Source organism: Pelmatolapia mariae, linkage group LG23 (genome assembly GCF_036321145.2).
Source record: "Pelmatolapia mariae isolate MD_Pm_ZW linkage group LG23, Pm_UMD_F_2, whole genome shotgun sequence".
Lineage (NCBI taxonomy): Eukaryota > Metazoa > Chordata > Actinopteri > Cichliformes > Cichlidae > Pelmatolapia > Pelmatolapia mariae.
In genome coordinates, this window is record NC_086246.1 from 34,007,534 (window position 1) to 34,029,601 (window position 22,068).

The window sequence follows — 22,068 nt, forward strand, 5'->3', positions numbered from 1 at the left end:
TAAGAGCTAAACAGCCACTCTTCTCGTCTTTTATTCAGCATCAATTTTCAGTTCAGTGCACACTTTAATAGATTTTCCTTCGTTTAAAATATGCAAACACATTATCACACATTGTTTTTCTGTAAATGATCTAGAACAGGATGCTTACAGGAAGCTATAAATATTTCAACTGTGTTTTACACGTGCACACATTTTAGCTTTTGGTAGAAAGGCATGAGGCTTTTAAAATAACCATTTCACAAGAAGGTGATAAAAAAAGAAAAAATGTAGAGGAATAAATTTAGTAACCTTACAAGAAGCAGCAAAACCACTCAAAATATGGTGGTGTGCACAACAACCTGCAGACATCAGACAGAGCGAAGGAACTAGGAAACAACCAAAAATAACCAAACCTCAGTGAAACACCTTTGCCTCTGACAACCACACTTTATCCACGGGCAGCTCTGTGCTGCCAGTTCCAATGCCTTTCTATCAATGACTATATTCATCCAATCATTCTGCATATTAGAGTAGAAATAATAAAATAATAATAAAAATCACAGGCTGAAAGAGACATAAAACATAAGAACAAACCATCCATTTGGTGTCCTGTGAGATCACTGGACTTCCTTTTCCAAAATACAGCACTTAGGTAGATAATCAGAGCTTTGGAACTGATGGTAAAAGCAAATTCTAGATCTTATCACATAAAAACAAAACCAGAAATGCAACAATTACACAAAGATTTATGAAACTGATATTTCATTTTTAATTATGATGGTTGTCTTAACATCCCTAATCACTTCCTGAAGCTAAAGTGTATATGTGAATTTTAGGAGTAATGAAGAAACTCACCCAAAGTAATGGTGTAATACAAAGATGAGTTTTTAATAGTTTTTGAAAATAATGAAGCTCTTCTTCACCCAGTAACAATACAGACAGCACTTGTAAAAATCAGTTAATTTGTGCTGATGAAGATAATATGGAAATGATACCACTTTATTTTCACTCTGTGGAAATAAAACGGTATGCAAAATACAAATTATACCTTCTTGTATTTGTGTAGAAATTGCACTGATGTTTGCATATTCCAGTATATCAAAACATATGAGGTCCTCATAGCTTTTTTTCATTTGATAAATTCACTTGTCTCACTAGAGTTAAAATGTCACACTTCTGGGACTCCCATCTAGTTATCTAGAACTGAAGAAGACTTTATTCAGAAGCAAAAACATAAAGAATATAAGAACTCTGCTCTTGATGTGTTTCCTGTTTCTGAGCTGGAGTGTTATGCAGTTAATTAAGTTAGACAGCTGTTCACCCACAACACGACTGTACTGTTTGGAAACCAAATTTTGTTTCCTAAGTAAAGATGGATTTCTGTTCCCCAAGTTAAAATTTCACTCTTATGGGCCAAGCGACCATCTGTTGTCTTTTACGGCAAGTAAACTTCTGACCAGTTAGTCTTTGGTCTTCTTTTTTATCAAAGTTGTTAGGTTAGTGATATCCTCAAGAATTCAAAGGCTGTAGTGAAAACGAATGTTTCCACATATAGCTGTTTTATATTCAGGGGTGAAACAAGTGTTGCTATTGGATGGTGTGGTCAACAAAATGCATTTTATCTGTCAATCGATGACCTCACATCAACAGAAGTTTTACTTACAAGACTCCAAGTAACAGCAAGATCACTGTTCTTCAACAAGTGCTTAAGAACAACATTGCATGATGTTGCATACCCTTGTCTCCTGAATCTCCCCCAGAGTGTCAAAATAGTAATCATTAAAATTTTCAATTTTGGAAATTGGATGAAGTTACTGAGAGACAGTGGTACAGGTGCTAAGCAAAGTTTGAAATCCATGGTGAAATCACTGAGTGCATACACAGACACATCTTTTAAAGTGTAAAAACAAAAGAAAACGACAAAGGAAACCACCTTGAGATTCGCTACAAATAGTTGTATCTACTTTAATGACTTCCATCAAACACTATAGCAGATGTTTCTCTATCCCAAAGTAACTCATTTTGTCAAACACTGTGTCCTATGTAAAACTGCTGGCAAGTGCAGAAAAAATATCAACCATGGCTGAGGGAAGAATTGGAAAATATACAGACAGGAAAATGTGTGATGATCGTTCAAGAGCTCTACAGATGGGGCCCTGCTGTATTTGAAGTGAATCTCCAAATGACCAAAAGTTAATCGAACTGTCCTGTAAGTCCACTGACATCAGTGTAGCCAGTGTGTTCATGCTATCCTGTCCCATAGTACTGTGAAGCAATTATTTTGTCCTCTTTAACCACTCTTTGACTACATGGAAGGGGTTTTGATGGCTGTTTGCATTTATTCCAGTGTTTCAGAAAAGGTTTCCAAAAGTCAACAAAATGACATCGCAAATTCAAACTCAAACCCTCCTCTCTGCAGATCATTGGCAAATGTTCACTTGTACAGCAAAAAAAATTCAGAACCAATGAGTTACAGTACAAGAATGTCACAAAGCATTTAACTGCTTTATTATTATTTCAGTGCATTGTGGAGCTAACTGTACTGATACTAACAGATACTATATCAGACCATGATGCAGGCACAGCATCTGAGTGTCATCTTTAGTCAGCTTGTCCTTCACTTCTTCTATAAAACAGGAAAAAACTCTCCTGAGCCTGTTGGGTTTTTAGAGGATGCATAGTTTGTTTTTGAAGAAGACTGCATAGAATATCAACATGCATGAGGCCAGTGTGGGGAAACAGATAAAGAGAAAAGAAAGTTTACATCCCTGCAATGCAGGTGGCCCATGATGGACTGGCACGCTGTTTCAGGACTGATAATTCAACACTTTTTCATAACACTGTTTCAAAGTGTTTTGATGTTCAAACATGGAAGGTGTAGCTTTCAAAGATTCACCTTGTTTGTCCTCACTCTGGAATCCTCCCGCCGCACATTTCATCCAGGACTGCAGCTCTCCTAGGGGACTTGGAGAAATTTGGTAAGAGGTTGTCAAAAAAAATTAACAGGGCTACAAGATTAGCAGGCCTGTTGTGTTTACTTAAAAAGCCATCTCCAGACCCAGCAGTCTTAGCTAATTATAGGCCAATCTCCAACCATCCTTTCATTTCAAAAATCCTTGAAAGAGTAGTTGTCAAACAGCTAACAGATCATCTGCAGAGGAATGGCTTATTTGAAGAGTTTCAGTCAGGTTTCAGAGCCCATCATAGCACAGAAACAGCTTTAGTGAAGGTTACAAATGATCTTCTTATGGCCTCTGACAGTGGACTCATCTCTCTGCTTGTCCTGCTAGACCTCAGTGCAGCGTTCGATACTGTTGACCATAATATCCTATTAGAGCGATTAGAACATGCTGTAGGTATAACAGGTACTGCGCTGCAGTGGTTTGTATCATATCTATCTAATAGACTCCAATTTGTTCATGTAAATGGAGAGTCTTCTTCACATGCTGAGGTTAATTATGGAGTTCCACAGGGTTCAGTGCCAGGACCAATTCTGTTCACATTATACATGCTTCCCTTAGGCAGTATCATCAGAAGACATAGTATACATTTTCACCGCTATGCTGACAGTGTTGGGGAGTAACGGAATTCGTGTACTGCTGTTACGTATTTAAAATACAAAATATGAGTAACTGTATTCTGTTACAGTTACGTTACTGTTACTGTTACAGTTACCGTTACTGTTACAGTTACCGGTGGTATTCAGAATACAGTTACTTTGTTGAAATAAAGGGATTACACGGCGGTCTTTTCCTGTGGCGCTCATGTTAGGCCAGGGGTCGCCAACCTGCGGCTCCGGAGCCGCATGCGGCTCTTTAGTCCTTATAGTGCGGCTCCGCGTGGTTTGGGAAAATAAATTAGAAGTATTTACCTGAGGTGTATTTTATTTATGTTAGTTCTTTTTTTTAACTTGTACTTCTAAATTGGAAGATTATTGTGATATTAAAATATAAAAATAAAATTATATTTTATTATTTTTTCATCGCTCAAAATAAACGTCACACTCGCGGAAGCCGGTGTACCCGTCGAAACGCCGTGCCTTTATCGAGACTTTCAACCCCAGGTAGGCCAATTATGGATCTTCTGATCCACATTATGTCAGCAGCTATTCTCCACCGTGAACTATGTTAAAAACAAACACCGCTCACGCCTCACAGATGCAGTGTTGGGGAGTAACGGAATACATGTACCGCCGTTACGTATTCAGAATACAAAATATGAGCAACTGTATTCCGTTACAGTTACCGTTTAAAAAGGTGGTATTCAGAATACAGTTACTTTGGTGAAATAAATGGAATACACGGCGGTACTTCCTTGTTTCATATTGTGGCGGGTCAGGATTGTTTGGGTTTGTTTGACAGCTACGTTTTGTTGTTCCAGGCGGCAGTGTTACGGTTGCCATGGTTACAGGGTGACGCGCTCTCTCTCTGCCTGTTTCCTGGGTGAGAGAGCGCTTTTTTGTTGTTGTTGTTGTGCTAAGCTAAAAGGCAGAATGCTACAGGCATAGCTCTAAAGAATGTAGCCTGATGGGCAGTGTAGTCCGTGCTGCAGGGAGAATGGACTGTCATACACGTTATGTGTCTGTGAGCGAGGGAGGAAGAGAAAGGAAAAGTCCGAGCTGTCACGGAGCAAAAACGGGAGCTGGAAGCATGTAAATATAATAATAACCACTGCAGCCAAGAAGAGTGCCTGACGAGCCCATTTGTAAGTAAGCTATTAAGACTCAACTGTACACTGTGTTCGTGTTTTCCTCCGGAAACAATAAGTTCCGTTGGAGCAGCCTTTCAACGCCTCTCTCTGTCTCCCGCAAGCAAAGTTGACCCAGACAACAAAGTAAAGCTAGTTTTCGGCTACCAGCCCGACACTAACCCGACGTATTAGCCAGAGGTCCCTTTACTACGTTTCGGACCTTCAGTAACAGTAATAAATCACAGCAATAGTACATTCACGTAGTTGTAAACAGCATGATAATATATTAAGTATTCCATAGTATTCAGAATACGTTACTCTCATTGAGTAACGTAACGGAATACGTTACAGAATACATTTTGGGGCATGTATTCAGTATTCTGTAGTGGAATACATTTTAAAAGTAACCTTCCCAACACTGCACAGATGACAGCTTACAGTCCTGCGTAAAGATGAAAGTGACTTCGTACAGCCCCGATTTCCAGACGCTGTGCGCATATGGGATATGCGCAGAGGTTCAGGAGCAGAAGTCCCATTGTAAACATATTACGGCAGACCCGACGATGTTTGCATGAACATGCTTTTCAGCATCTCTTTATTGACCACTTTTCACACACGGTTGCTGTACGCATACAGCCGGCTGTAGTTTTTCAGCTCACAGCCCGACATATACCAACAACAACACAACAGCATAGATGGCACAGACGTTAAGGCGGCGAGGCGTGATTGCGGGTGCCGCTCAGGTGCGTCCGCTTCCCCTGCAGCGGCGCTGCAGACCACGCCCCGCCACACACATTAACCTGGTAAAATACATATTTAGACAGAATTTTGCAAATATCTATTTTTCATTTTTTAGCAGCATAGTGCTTTTTTCCAATTATTTTTTAAAAGTCAGGTCAAGGCTCCAAAAGCCCAAAGGCGATATAAGGGTGGCGGCTCACAACAGTTTTTGTTTGCTACATGGATCATTTCAGTTGAGCTGGGTGTCTTTCCTTTTGTTATATTTCTTTAAGAGTTCAAAATGTGTTAATTACATAAATAAAATGTAATTTTCTCTGTAGCACTTCATGGATTTCATAAGCAACACACCTTAGTTGTTCACATAAAGCATAAAGGTAAAAAACAGGTGTTATCTTAATTTTAGATGTCAAAAAGTATTTGCGGCTCCCAGTGTTTTCTTTTGCGTGGAAACCAGGTCCAAATGGCTCTTTGGGTCTTAAAGGTTGCTGACCCCTGTGTTAGGCTATGCCCTCTCTATTTTTGGTTTCCACACCGGTGGAAGTAAACTATTAAGACTCGACTGTAAACTGTGTTTGTGTTTTCCTCTGAAACAATAAGTTCTGTTGTAGCAGCCTTTCAACGCCTCTCTCTGTCTCTCACTAGCAAAGTTGACCCAGACAACAAAGTAAAGCTAGTTTTTCCGGATACGAGCTCGACACGGAACCCGACGTATTAGCCAGAGGTCCCTTTACTACGGTTTGGAGCCGTGGACCTGTTTTATATACGTGCGGAATAGTTACGAGATTGATGCAAAAAGTGCAGTCTTACCTAATGTCCACCCGACTGTTACACATTTTATATTAAGATTTAAAAATCTAGTTGGTATTGGTATGGCGAGTAACCTTCAGTAATAGTAATAAATCACACAGCAATAGTACATTCATGTAGTTGTAAAAAGCTTGATAATATATTAAGTAATCCAAAGTATTCAGAATGCGTTACTCTCATTGAGTAACGTAACGGAATACGTTACAAAATACATTTTGGAGCATGTATTTTGTAATCTGTAGTGGAATACAGTTTAAAAGTAACCTTCCCAACACTGTATGCTGATGACACCCAGCTCTATCTATCTATGAAGCCAGATAACACACACCAATTAGTTAAACTGCAGGAATGTCTTAAAGACATAAAGACCTGGATGGCCGCTTTCTGCTTCTTAATTCAGATAAAACTAAGGTTATTGTACTATTGTACTGAGCCCTGAAAATCTTAGAAATATGGTATCTAACCAGATTCTTACTCTGGATGGCATTACATTGGCCTCCAGTAACACTGTGAGGAACCTTGGAGTCATTTTTGACCAAGACATGTCCTTCAATGCACATATTAAACAAATGTGTAGGACTGCTTTCTTCCATTTGCCCAACATCTCTAAAATTAGAAATATCCTGTCTCAGAGTGACGCTGAAAAACTAGTTAATGCATTTATTACTTCTAGGCTGGACTACTGTAATTCATTATTATCAGGATGTCCTAAAACTCCCTGAAAAGCCTTCAGTTAATCCAAAATGTTGCAGCAAGAGTACTGACAGGGACTAGAAAGAGAGAGCATATTTCTCCTGTATTGGCTTCCCTTCATTGGCTCCCTGTTAAATCTAGAATTGAATTCAAAATCCTGAGCCTGGTTCTGCCAGAGGTTTCTTCCTGTTAAAAGGGAGTTTTTCCTTCCCACTGTCGCCAAAGTGCTTGCTCATAGGGGGTCATATGATTGTTGGGTTTTTCTCTGTATGCATTATTGTAGGGTCTACCTTACAATATAAAGCGCCTTGAGGTGACTGTTGTTGTGATTTGGTGCTATATAAATAAAATTGAATTGAATTGAATTGCGTGGTGAGGTTTAACTCATGGGCGATGTCCAAAGGATATATGAGGAAATGTTTCTTTTAATCTGGCCTGCAAACAAACAAACAATATATAGCTTATTACACAGATTAATACAACCCTTGTTGTTTTTCTGTATTTATCTGGCAGAAGTCACTGTCTCAGGGACATTTGAGTCCCTTTGTGACTGTGTCCATTAGCAACAGAAAAAAATAAATCTCACCTCATTTAAATGTTCATAAATATACCTGAGCAGAGTCACTGGCCCACAGTTCATCAGTTGTTTCATCAGCTTTCACAGCCATAAGGAGTGTTTGCAGAGTCCAAAAAAATGATAATATAATCAAAAAACTCATTTTGGTTAGACTTGGGGGTTCAATTTATTGGATAAATGTAGACTTCACAGACTGTAAACAGTGATTAATTGCTAGGAATCGGGGAGGTTCACAGGATTAAGAATCCTTTTTTTTAATACAGTAAATCTCACAAAGTGAGCCATGCCACCTCCAAAAAGCAACCATTGTAATGTATGACAGTGTACAGACACGCTGCCATATTGAGTTCTAAATCAAACAATCAATATGTGCTGGAAGTGCAAACCTTCAGGTTTTTCTTTTAAGAGATTTTTTTCTGCATTTATACATAGTCTTTGCACTCAGTGACTGGTTGACATTTAAAACCCATAAACATCACCAAATGCTGTGTTTCCTCCTTTCAGATTATCTATTAGCCCTTTATTGCAGCACCTTCAACTGCTTCTTGTTTGTGGTCTATCTGTTTTCAGGTAAAAGTAATATTACCTTAGAGGGGTTTACCTCTGACAAACATCTGGCAGACAGTCTTAACAGTTTTTACCTTCATTTTGAGAACTTTGACTGTTCTAGGCAGACCAGCACACTGAGGGAAAAGACTATCACTCCCCCATCAATTTGTATTGATGAGAGGGGGGTAGCTAATCTTTTTAGACACACTAAAAGTAAGAGTCCTGGACCTGACAACATCTGTGGACAGGTACTGAGAACTTGTGCTGATCAGCTGAGTGGGATTTTTCACCATATTTTCTCACTTTCTTTAGAGCTACAGACAGTACCTAAGATTTGGAAACATGCTATCATTGTTCCTGTTGCTAAGGGCAGTTCTCCTAAGGTACTGAATGATTTTAGGCCTGTGGCTCTGACTTCTTTAGTGATGAAGTCATTTGAGAAGATAATTAAGAAGGAGATTTTAATGCATGCCGAACACCATCTTGACCCCTTCCAGTTCGCCTGTAGAGCAGGGAGAGGTGTGGAGGATGCTGTTGTCACACTCCTGCATCTCTTGTATAAGCATCTTGAGGCCCCCCACACCCATGCAAGATTATTATTTGCTGACTTTTCATCAGCATTCAACACAATTCAACCCTTCTTACTTGCTGACAGGCTTTACAATCATTTCAAGCTTGACACTAGTCTGGTCGGCTGGGTGACAGACTTTCTGACTAATAGGTCACAATGTGTGAGGGTGAATCATGTATTTTCTGATGTGCTCTCCTCCTCTACTGGATCACCCCAGGGTTGCTGCCTCTCTCCCCTTCTGTTCATTCTGTACACAAATGAGTGTCGCAGCAATTTCACGAACAGACACATCCTGAAGTTTGCTGACGACACAGTGATTGTCAGTCTTCTTGTGGGGGATGAGTCAGGCCATGGACAGGTTGTAGATGATTTTGTGAATTGGTGTGATGAGTCCTTCCTTTCACTTAATGTGTCAAAAACTAAAGACATGATTATTGATTTTAGGAAGTCCTCTTATAGCTCATCACCTACTATCATTAAAACTGCTGATATTGGGATAGTTGAGAGTTATAAATATCTCGGTGTGGTACTTGACCATAAACTGTGTTTTGAATCTCATGCTGATGCCACTACTAAAAAAGTTCAACAAAAACTGTTCTTTTTAAGGAAAATGAGATCTTTTAATGTCTCATCTGAGATGTTGTCTTTGTTTTATAGAAGTTTTATCGAATCTGTGATGTCCTTTTGTATCGCTGCCTGGTTTGGTAACCTGATGGTGAAGAATAAGAATCGGTTGGGACTTCTGATAAAAACTGCTAGCAAAATTTCAGGGCGCTGGCAAGATGGACTTTTGGCCATCTACAATAGAAATGTGCTTAGAAAGGCTCATTCTATTATTAATTGTTTGAACCATCCACTTCACAGTGAGTTTGAGTTGTTGCCTTCCGGCCGCCGTTTTAGAGTACCTGTAAGGAAGACTAAAAGACTCCAGGTTTCTTTTATCCCTACTGCATCTTGTCTCCTTAATGGCAAATAACTGTCCTTGGACTTTCTATCACTATTATTGTCATTATTATTTTATATTATTGTTCTGTTTATTTTTATCCTGCTGCTAAACTAATTTCTCCTTGTGGGACAATAAAGAAATTGAATTGAATTGTTTTGTCTTCAGTAACTGAGCATGTTCTAATGGTGCGATCAGGTGACTGACTTAACCAATGAAGAATATCTTGTTTCTTTGTCTGGAGAAATGCAGGTTTTTTTTAAAATGCTTTGGGTCATTATATATTTGTACTGTGAAGAACTAATTTATTTTTCTGCTTTTGACTGAATAGATGTATAGAGTATAGCTGGAAAAACAAATTATATACTTAACTGTATATAGTATCCTGTTTTCAGAAGTTTACAAGTTATTGGACAACATACTGGCTATGTAACAGACACGCCGTTACATGGCCAGTTGACCTGTTGCCTTGTGATTCCATGACAAATTAAGCAGGTACAAGGTCTTGAGCAGACTTGAGCAAGTGTTGAACTTGCATTGGTAGTTGTCAAAACTCCAAATATGATGTGCAAAGAGGATGTGGATGCAAGTGTAGTAGGCCAATATTAAAAAGCCAAAACCTATTAGAGACAGACTACACACTTTAGGAGTGGCCAAATCCTCAATCTGTTACATTCTTTAAAAAAAATTTAATACACTGATCAGGTCAGCAACACCAAAAAGAAGACAATGTCAGACTACTAAACTGTATGAACTGCAGGTTTATTTCCTTCATTCTTTTTATTTTCTTCCATACGAAAACCTCCCTCACAAAATCTAGCCAGGTCATGAATATTCTTGAAGAGGTAGGAATATCATTGTTGAAGTATATAGAGAGATAGAGAGATGCCTTCATGGTCAAAAGAAAATAAAAACAGGGAAGCAGATTACAACTTGGTTGTAATTTTCAGAAACTCAAAATAAACACTATCTGATCACTATGTGATTCTCATAATTATATGGGAAGTATTTTTCACAGCTCCAACCCAGCCACCAGCAGAAGTTTCCTCAGGGCCCCAGGGAGGCCGGGGTCGGCACTGTTAGAAGCTGACTGTACACACCCTCTCCCTGTCAGCTCATGACTAATGAGGCAGAAGTAAAATAATGCAGGCATGTTGGAGTGGGAATAGTCTGAGGGTGAAGAGTTTGGAGGAGGAGTAAAAAGAGGCTAATCCATTTGGTGATCTGTCAACATGAACAAGACAAGATTATTTTGAAATCTGTGCACTTGACATACCCCAACAAACATGCCCAATAATTGCTGCCTAGCTTTTGATTCGTGTTCAAAGCCAGCAACAAAGCATTCAGTATCACTGGGATAAAATGTATTTTCTATGGGGCAGATTCATCCAGTACTGTATTCCAGCAGAGAAATTAACACATGGAGCATTATGGAAATGTGAGGCAGCAATAATAATGTTCCTTCATTTAAAAGTTCTCAGCTATTATAATAAATCCACAGCACAAGCTAAACTCTGTCTATCAACAGACTACTAACCCTGAAACAGCTTTGTGTTTTGGTTCTACAATCCACAGCTTTGCCGGTGTTACCAATTTAGCAACTTTGCTGCTTCATTTAGCAACTACAGAGACAAATTGTTTTCAGTAAGTGCAGTGGTGCAGCAGTTGACTAATCAGTATAAACAGACCATCTTTATTTGTGTGGGGAAACTCTTCATTTGTTCGGCTCTTAGGCAATTTAAGTTGACTGTTTAAGCTTGATGTAAGCAACACAGTTTAAAAGTGCTTAGGCAGGGGCAACACAACACTAGAAGAGATGGTTACTTTGAAAATGTGATCAAAAATGTAAGAATATGTTTTCTCAAAAAATGCATAGAGCTGGAGGGTTTCATCATTTATGATGCATAATAAAATTAAAAGGATCATAGAATCCAAATGCATCTGTGTTCACAAGGGACAAGGCTGAAAACCAATATTAAAACGATAACAAATGGGCGAGATGTTCTGGCTCTAAGGCAGCACAACATTTGTACAGTAGTGCTGCATTAAAACCCAAACATTTTATTCAGTTAATTGTATTTATATACTGCAATTTCATAGGAATTGTCTGCAAACAAAAAAAGAAGATATCATGTAAACTGTATGTTGGTTTTTCCTATGATAACTATTGGTATACCTAATGCTGGACAAGATGCAGACAGTGGACTGTTACAATGGGTATTTTTTGGTGCGGGGGGAGTGGGTGGGTGCTTTGTCATCTGAATTTAAGAGTCATTTCACAAAACTATAATCTCTGCAATTGCAGCATTGTGTTACTTCTACTGGGAAACAAGTCGGTGAGAAGAAGGGTGATGATCAAGATGGGAAAATGAATGATGTAAGGGAAGCAAGGGACAAAGAAAAGAAAACAAGGAAAAAGAAAAGAGGTCTTATGTGAAGAGGTTGCAGAAAAGAGACAAAGAGAGTACAATATATATATATATATATATATATATATATATATATATATATATATATATATATATATATATATATACACATATATATATATATATATTATAATTTATAATAAGTGGAAAATAGGTGAAAGAAAAGCAGAAGGAATATGTAAATAGAGCCAAGAAAATGATGTGAACAAAATTACTGAAAAAGTAAATTTACAGAAGATTTAACATGAGGCAATGCTGAAAGAAAGAAGTGAAGAGGAATTGAGGAAGCTTGTCTTGTGTGAGCTGCATGCTACACAAGACAAGCATGTAGCATGCTTGTCTTGTGTAGTTAACCCTAACCCCCCCTAACCCCTAACTCCACTGCTCGATCTGGTGGACAAGGTCAAGAAAACAATCTGAACGAACCAAAAATAAAGACTGTGTCACTGATCTTTTTATCTTTCCAAAACATGCTCCAAGTGATGCTCAATACAACCATAGAGCTGCACTGGAACTGAATTCTCTATAACTTAATAAAGTGAACTGAACTTGAAACGTACGTAAATCATGCTTCTATACAGGGCAACGTTGAACAGACTAAATAGAATTGAAGTTCTGTTTCATGGTTCCTTTTTTTAATCATAGCCGAACCACAAACTTGGATATCCTTGCTTTACAAAAGAGTCTTTGAACACAGTCAAAATGTGTGCCTGCAGCACACAAGGCCTTTGAGTTTCTCATAGCCTGTAGGTATAGGAAGCTAAAATGAATTGGTCTAAGGTTTACCTTTTCTTTTTCGTCTGCATTATACAAACCAGAGAATTCCTTCATACATAAGTGAAAAGACACAGACTGTATTGAAAGCCGATGTAATCAGTGTAGTTCAGTTTGTATTACTTTTAAATTTTGCTTTAAAAAATTGTGCTGACTTTTAAATGTTGACATCAACAAAACAGCTCCACATGCAGTATGAGGTTGATGGAATGAAACAAAAGGTGAGAGCTTAGAAGCAAAGGAATGATTATCTAATTTTAGATTCCAACTCTAATATGAAAAGAAGAAAGCATGCTCATATGTTGAGCTTTCAACAACATATAATTTTAAAAAATGATAGAAAATCAACAAATGTGTCTCTTGAAGAAGGGCTTTTCATGCAGGTGCTGCTGTCTCAGTGGTCAACCATGTGCAACAGCAGAGTTTGTTTTCCGTGTTTGTCATGTGATCCCATCCCCTTCCAGTACACTGCAGCAGTTAATCACAGTCTTAGCAGAGTGCTACTCATGTTCACGCTCACCTGAAAATAACTGAAGGCAAGCCTTCACTATAACCCATCCACTGAATCAAAGCATGTTGCATATCTAGGCCTCTAGAGTTTGCATTCGAGTCTGAACCAGGAATGACCATGGTTTTATTGGGGTTTTTTTTTCCGTTTTTTTCGTTCTCATTAGTGGCTATATTGTCACATTGTTGGAATAATTATACAACTGAAAAAATGCATAGTTTGAATTCTTTAAATTCATGCAACATTTGTTACAGTTACAATGCATGAAGAGAGAAATAATCTTGCTGAAAAGCATTACAATCAATACTGAGCTGTTCAAGCCACTGCTTGCACAGCAACGCTTGCTTCTGATTTTTAACATACTGAAAGAGAAACAAACAGTTGGTGCCAGAGCCACAAGTTGTCTCATCCATCAAAGAAAAACTTGAAATCCACTTGAAAGATGACTGTACTAGAGCACTGAGAGATGAAAACAAATCTCACAACAAACTGTTTTGTTGTCTGAGAAATGAACCAGCAGAGCATCTACAAATACATCCTGAGTATGATATGTGACAGCTCTAATGTACACAGCAGAATTGCAGTTAGTGCATCGATGATCTCTTCAGACACTGTGCTCTTTTCTGTTTGAAACAAGGGACACAGCTAATGCCAGAGATTGCTTTCTGTATATGACATTTATCATTGTATATAGTATCTAGGAATTTACCATAACAATCATATAATACATGTCACTGCTGTGTTTACAGCCCCAAAGAAACATAAAATATAAAAATGAAGTAGAACAAAATATGAATCAGTTATTATCCAGCTCTTTCTAACTAAATGTTTTAATGTACATTTCCTTCCATGAATATACCAAGTGGGGATTCTGTCTACTATGCAGCAACGTTTTCAGTACTGCTAATAGAATGAAGAACAAATAGAGGGCCATATGGCATCCCTTAATTTTGCCTTTTTTTCTCTTTTTTTTTTAAATTTTAAACTTTGGCCCCCCCTGTGTCCCTGACAAGGATAAGCGGAAGAGAATGAATTGATGGATGGATGATGCTTATTGCTTGTCTTTAACAAAATTGGAGCATTCTCTTGCCCCATTGATGAGAAAGAACTTCTCCACCGATAACTGTTCTGCACTCATAGCTTAATGTGATATCTAGGGCAGATACAATCAAGAACATGGCTTTGGTTACTGTGACACAATAAAGGACCCACCCACACAGCATTGTAGGTTAAGTGTTTTTATTTCCAGCTGTCCTCCTCCTGCACAGTTTTGTCTTCTGGTCCTGGTGACATACTCAAATAGGGAAACATGATCAGATGATGGAGGTCAGCTGTGTGGGTGAGCCTCCCCTGACACCACACCCTCAACCCACTGCTCCATCTCCTGCAGCTGAGTCACAAACCACACCCTGCCACAGTTACATACTGAAACTAACCCACAGGAATATATAATTTATGTCTCAGTTATAATTCCACTGCAATACAGATACCTGCAGAGACTCACTTGAATGTGCTTATAATTACTATCACAGCTCTGCGAGGCTCTCTGTCTTTCAAGCAGAGACACAGAGGTTCTAACAATAACTTCTCAAGCCTTATCTTTGACTATACGCTTTATGGCTCAGTCCATGTTACACTACTGCTCAGTCAGTTTCAAAAGCAACCAGGCCTTCTTTTACTTCCTGGTACCTTTCGTGTATTTGAGTAACAATTTATCAGTAATTATAAAACTATTAATTACAGGACTTTTATTTCAGTAAAAATATCTGTGGTTCTGTATGTGTGAGTGTGTAAATATGTCAATACCTATAATCTGTCTGTCTCTCTCTTTCCAAGCTATAGAATGTTAATAGTGTCAGATTTGAAATTTGTAATGTATTGAGGGGAAATCTAGAGTGCAATATGACTTCTTGCAGGTCCAGGATCGAGAAGATCTTATTTTGCACTCTACAACTCAGTTGACTAACCACCATTATGTGGAACTAAATATTAAAATCAAATGGCTGGTTACCTTTGTCCAGTAATATTTTCAAGGTTTGTGCAACCAAGACGTCGGTGTCCTCGTGGCCTGATTTATTTAAGTGGTCCTTGCCAGGGACACAGCAGCCGGTCAGTTGTCTGTAGAAATCAGGCTGATATTTTTTCACCACTGCCACAGCAGAGAAATTAGTTTTTCACTTCCCTGTATAAATTCGAATAAATCTTAATGCAACGTTTGCGTTTATCTGATGTAACTGAATCAAGAATCAAAGGGAACTAAATCGGGAGATAACACTCAGTTCCTCCTCACTGTGCCAGTGGATATCTGGCTTTGTACTACTCAATTAAAAGTTGGGTTATAAAGGTCCCGCATATTTTATTTTAATTTAATTAAGTCATTTGGAGAAGAGATAAACAAATGTAGGGGCTACGGCAACAAAGTCCTCTTAAACTTATGCAAAGCAGAAAACAATCATTCGGCATGTGTTGTGTGTTTTGAATGACTTGTTCAAAGTTTCTGAGCAGTATCTCGCTCAAAGACACTTCAGTCTGAGCAATATGTGCTCAGTGGTTTGCTGAATTCTGACCTGCACACATGCTTAAGGCGAGCTTCAGCATCTTCATCCTTAGGCAGCTTTGCCTTGATGCAGCTGATGGCAAGGCTGAGTTCCTCAGGGTCTGCACACTGCATCTCCATCAGCACATAGCCCTTAGAAGTAAACTAGGACAAGACCAGGAGTCAAGACTTGCTAAAGGTTTATGATTTATGTTGAGAAAAGGGACTTGATTTTACAATAAAATTGCTCCATAAAACCAGAATATCACTCAGTGGAATCAATTTTCCTGCAGACACAAGGACAGCACTTTGCAGAAACCAGTCTTTATGCAATTTTCCTCTGGTATAGGGCAATATTTTTTTTTTTGCTTCAGTGTCTGGTAATATCCTGGTTGTGTCTGCAATGATGTAACAGGTGAGGCAATGGAACAGCAAAGGATGCATTTATTCACATTTTAGTTGGCTTATACAAATTTTGCACCCATTTTGTCACCAAAATGGACTTATGTAAATACCTTAATACCTTTTAAAACTGCAAATTCCTGCAAAAATCTATGCATATCTGTTCAAAATTATAATAACTCAGTCAGACAAGATATGTATATAGAATTAATGGAAGCCTATTTCTACAAATTCATAACTTGGGATCACTACTTTCCTGAGTTGCTGTACAAGTCCATCTTAAGAACTGGATATAAAGGAGGGGGAAGTCTAATGGGATCTAGATTACATTTGTTGTTTCCTCTTTTAGTTTTACCATACATCTTTTTTTTTTTAACCCCATTTGTTTCAGATTGGGCTGTGGCAAAGACACTGAAATATAAAGGAGGATTCAATTATTCAAATATCACCACCTCTCTTTGACAACTGGAAACTTTTAGCACAAAGATTGTATTTCTTTTTTTTCCCTTCAGACTGAAAGAGGCTGTGCACGGGACAACAACAGCCATCGCCAAAATATTGATCATAATATTTATGTATAACTCTCTTAACCCTCTGGGCTCTGTCCTGGCCATTTGTGGCCACTTCACTTTTCTTTTTTCAACCATTTTCGTTCTGTTAATGCAAATGGAATGAAACTTCCCAAAGGTGTGTATTTATTTCAGATTTTTTAATTTTCAACATCAGCTCCTTAATAATGTCAATAATATTCACTATACACCAAATTGTTCCTCTTGACTCTATCATGGCCATTTTTGGCCAATTGAAACCCATTATAACCACCTTTTTTGATTCCTTGTTATTGACAGTAATATATCATGCGATTTAGGTAAAATTGCTTTCATTCTAAACTCAACACATGAAAATTGTAGTTTTTAATGTTTGTTTTTTTACCAAATTACATCATTTACCCATTTTTGGCCGAGCAAGCAATTTCATGTAATATTCCTAGTTTCTAGTAGCGGCCTTTGATGGCCTACCACACTCCAATGGACCAAAATAATGAAACAATTTTGACATAGGTTTGGTTTTAAGGATCTAATAGTTTGTGTTTGTGCATGACATTGCAGCACAAACATGTATTTGCAAGACAGACTGGAATAAATAATGATGCATCAAACATTACATAGGCTGCAGTGAATTTCTGTGGATGCAGGCTATTGAGCTTTGAGGTTCCCAGTCAAATTTAGCTTTGAAGCACATGTTAAAAGCACTTTTACTCTTGTAGTTTTCATAAAAAGATACCATACCCAAAATATTAACTCTAGAAACAAAAACAAAAAAAACCCAATCACAGGACATTTTGCAGAGTTCAAAACTGCAGCTGCAGCGCAAACAACAACAAACACTATTTGTAAACGTGTCCTGGAGTTTATGCAGGTGCAGACAGAGCTACAGATGTAAGTAAGCCTAACAGCTTCCAGATTATTTATTCAGGCAATATGGCAAGAAGGTCATCACTTCTTCAAGCACTGTCTATATGATCTGGTCAGAGAGCAAGGACAGCAAGCAGTCCTCTGCCCAAAATGAAGAAACTTCCTCTCCAGAAGATGAGGGGACAATCTCCAAAGAGGCTGACTGCATCACCACTGATGATGAGTACTAGCCAGTGCCTGAATCCTCTTCTTTGGGGGGGATTGGGGGGCATGGAGGTGGAGGCTGATGGAAAAGAACATAGGAGCATTTTCTGAGACAGAGGAGCCGGCAACTGAGTGGATCCCTCATGAAAGGAAAACCATGTGGGTCCCACTACTGAAGAGAGACTGCTCTACAATCCATTACCCACTGGTATCAAACCAGGGGTCACCCTGTATGCAGTTCCCTGCATTAGCAGCCTGAGATCTACTTTTGACTTTTTTATAACAAAGGAGATCTTTTAGCTGCTGTGCACCCTTACAAACCTGCACGGGAGCCGAAGGTGTGAGGATTGGAGGATTATAGATGAAGTGGAGATGTGAGCCTAAACGAATAGTTATGTCTATAACTTCTGTTCCCTTTCAGTCGATTCACTCGGTACAACACATAAGTATGGGATATCACGCCCTCGCGTGTCCTGGCTGAAGAAACTTTTATTCACGCCTTTAAGGCAGATGACGTGTGATGACACGCGCACGGCCCCGCCTGCACATATAGCCGCTGTCATCACAGTCATCCCTCAGTTTGATAGCCGCTCTTCACCGAGCCAAACTGCTCAGTGGGGCCACCTTGTGTTGTACCTCGTTCCTCTCCTTCAGGGAACAGAAGTTATAGACATAACTATTCGTTCCCTTTCAGTCGATTCACTCGGTACAACACATAAGTATGGGACATATATACACGCCCCGCAGAGCAGCCACCGAACCGGAATCGGACCACCACATCCTTAGTGAGTGGTAGACCCAGCAGAAAGGACAGCATGAGCCACCGAAGGGGCTGTAACGTCCAACCGATAAAACCGCACAAAAGTGTGCGGCGATGCCCAACTAGCTGCTGCACAAATATCAGCTACAGGCACCCCTCTAAAAAGAGCCCATGAGGTTGCCATCCCCCTGGTGGAATGAGCTCTCACCCCGTGGGGCAACGCAAGACCTCTGGTGCCGTATGCCAGTGAGACAGCTTCTATAATCCAGTGGGACAGCCTCTGTTTGGACAGAGCTCTACCTCTATTTGGATTAGCGAAGCAGACAAACAGCTGGTCACATAAACGCACATTCTGAGTGCGCTCAATGTAGGTGCGTAGCACACGTACTGGACAAAGAGAATGCATCCTCCTCTGCTCCTCAGATTCAAAAGGAGGGGAGCAAAAGCTCAGCAACTCAAACTCCATTGAGCTATAAGATGCAGGCATGACCTTGGGAAAATAGGCAGCATTTGGACGCAATACGACCTTGTGGCCACCAGGAGAGAACTGTGTGCAGGAGGGATGCACAGACAGCGCATGAAGGTCACCCACTCGCTTTGCTGAAGCCAAAGTGAGAAGTAATGCGGTCTTATATGAAAGAAATTTCATATCCACAGACTCAATGGGTTCAAACGGGGGGCTACAAAGGGCCTCCAGCACCAAAGACAAGTCCCAAGCAGGGACACTGGACTTAAGCATGGGCCTCAGCTGGCGAACCCCTTTCAGAAAACGTATGGCGAGGGGATGTGCACCTGGTGTCACCCCGTCAAAGCCAATATGACAAGCAGATATAGCTGCTAAATAAACCTTAATTGTCGAAAATGAAAGGCCCTTATCCAGCAGCTCCTGCAGGAATGTCAAAACATCCACAATAGAGCACTGAAATGGGAGAGTGTGGCGGTCCTGGCACCATTGCTCGAAGGCTCGCCATTTGTAAGCGTACAAGCCTCTAGTAGATGAGGCTCTAGCGCTCTGAATTGTCGCTATCACACTAGGTGGCAAACCCTTAGCAGCCAAGTTTAACCTCTCAGCAGGTAAGCATGAAGGCGCCACAGATCTGGGCGCGGATGAAACACTTCTCCTCCCGCCTGAGAGAGGAGATCCCTGCGGAGAGGAAGCTGCCAAGGACTCGCTGCTAGCAGGCTGATTATCTCTGCATACCACGACCTCGCGGGCCACCAAGGGGCCACCAGGATCAGAGAGAGGGAATGCCGACGCACCCTCTCTAGAACTGGAGATATCATTTCCACTGGGGGAAATGCATACAGGAGCACGTCTGGCCATTGGTGCGCTAGCGCGTCCAAGCCCAAGGGTGCATTGTGGTCGATTATGGAGAAGTACAGGGGGCAGTGAGTATTTACCCTGGAAGCAAAAAGATCTAATTGCGCCTTGCCAAATAGATCCCACATCTGAGCCACTATTAAAGGGTGTAACCTCCATTCTCTCACCAGAGGACCCCCCCTGGAGAGAAGGTCCGGCCCCAGGTTCAGGTGGCCCAGGACATGGGTGGCTCTTAGAGACAGAAAATGAACACTGCACCATAACAGCAGAGAGCGAGACAGCTGCAACAGGGGAAGAGAGCGTGTTCCTCCCTGCCTGTTTATGTAAGACACCACTGTTGAATTGTCCGTCCTGACTAAGACATGCTGGCCCTGCAGGACTGGACGGAAATGCTTTAGAGCTAAGAACACTGCTAACAGCTCTAAGTGGTTGATGTGCAGCTGGTGCTGAGCTGCGGACCAGATCCCTCTCACTGATGCGCCCTCGCACAGCGCTCCCCACCCTCTTAGGGAAGCATCTGTGGACACCACCTTGTGAAATAACACCCTCCCAATCCGAGAGCCCTGATGCAGCAGCCTGGGCTCCCTCCAAGGATGGAGAGCTAGCATGCAAGACGCGGTTACCGACAGCCTCCTCCGGAGGTGACGCGATGCACACAAACGGTGAAAGAGAGTCCAGCGTTGAAACGCTCTCATTTTTAACAGTCCAAGTGGCACTACGGCGATCATAGATGCCATCATGCCCAACAAGCTTAATATCGTCTGGAAACGCAGTCTGCGTCCCAGCTGAAACTGAGCGAGGCAGCGATGAAACGCGGCCACTCTGTGCTCCGACAAACGTGCGCGGCTGGAAAGAGAGCATATTTCCAAACCGAGAAAAGTAATCTGCTGACTCGGGATTAGCGAGCTCTTTTGAAAGTTCACAGAGAACCCCAGTGTCTGAATGTGCGACAGAACCAGCGACAGCTGTGTCTCCGCCTGCTCTCTGGAGCAAGCTACGAGAGCCCAGTCGTCTAGGTAGGCTAAGATGCGGATGCCTCTCTCTCTGAGGGGCGCTAGCACTGCCTCGGCACATTTCGTAAAGGTGCGAGGAGCGAGCGACAGCCCGAACGGCAGCACTAGGTATTCGTAGGCTACGCCCTCGAATGCAAACCTCAGAAACTGCCTGTGTTTCGGGTGTATAGCCACATGAAAACAAGCATCTGTTAGATCGATTGTTGCAAACCAATCTCCCGGGCCGACTGCATTCAAGAGCTGTCTGAGTGTTAGCATCTTGAACCTGTACGTTCGTAGATACGTGTTCAAGACTCGCAGGTCGAGGATGGGACGAAGCCCTCCCCCTTTTTTCGGAACAACAAAATAACGGCTGTACCAACCTTTGTCTGTCTCCGAAGCGGGGACCACTCGTATTGCTCTTTTCTGCAATAGCGCCTTTATTTCCTCTCTGAGTATCATGGCCGCCTCGGTGTTGACAGTCGTGTTTACAACTCTTTGGAAACGAGGCGGCTTGACCCGGAACTGCAACCGGTAACCCATGGCAACGGTTCGCAGCACCCACGGAGAGGGGGCACAAGCGCGCCCACTGAGGGAAGTGAGCAGCTAGCCGGCTGACCTGCAGCACCGGCGTTGTCGCCCCCCAGTGTGTCTGCAGGGGACTGCATCACCTGCCTGACCTGGCTCATTCTGCCTGCAGGCTGAGCATTTGAGATTGTTTGAGAATAAACAACACTCTTTATTGATTGTAACATGGAAACATGTACATTCATACATTGTGTTGGAGGCACCTTTTCTGGGGCACAACAATGAAAAACAGCGGGAACACTCGATGTGGTCACCTGAACATTTAACACACCTGAACAGGGAGTTACCTGAGGCATTTTGTGTGCAGGGGTTTTGTGCTTGGGAGACAGTGTTAGGAAAGTGCAGCGCCTTCTGGGGCTGACAACCTGAACAGAACTTAAGCGGCACCTCTTGTGCAGCAACAGAGGGGTAAAAACAGCGTCTCCCTGCTGCTGGACCCCTTCTCCACTCGAAACCACAGCTAGGAGGGCTGAGGCTTCTTCCTCCTGGGCGTCGGGTCCCGCCGGGAGCCCGAGGGTGGGCCTTTGCTCCAGGCCGACTGGCGTGGAGCTCGGGCCGGAGGTTGTGCTCTCGCTGGCGGCACACCCACT

The 22,068-nt window shown here is 41.1% G+C and overlaps 1 protein-coding gene across 1 annotated transcript; it reads right to left on the reverse strand.

The window, feature by feature from the left end:
- Nucleotides 1-18,599: 18,599 nt before the first annotated feature.
- LOC134621241 (uncharacterized) lies at nucleotides 18,600-21,579 on the reverse strand. The gene is made up of 3 exons (XM_065469773.1): nucleotides 21,566-21,579; nucleotides 19,674-21,479; nucleotides 18,600-19,641 (listed from the first exon to the last, which is right to left on the reverse strand). Exons 1-3 carry the CDS (start codon nucleotides 21,577-21,579, stop codon nucleotides 18,600-18,602), a joined length of 2,862 nt encoding a protein of 953 aa, XP_065325845.1.
- Between the last annotated feature and the right edge of the window lie 489 nt (nucleotides 21,580-22,068).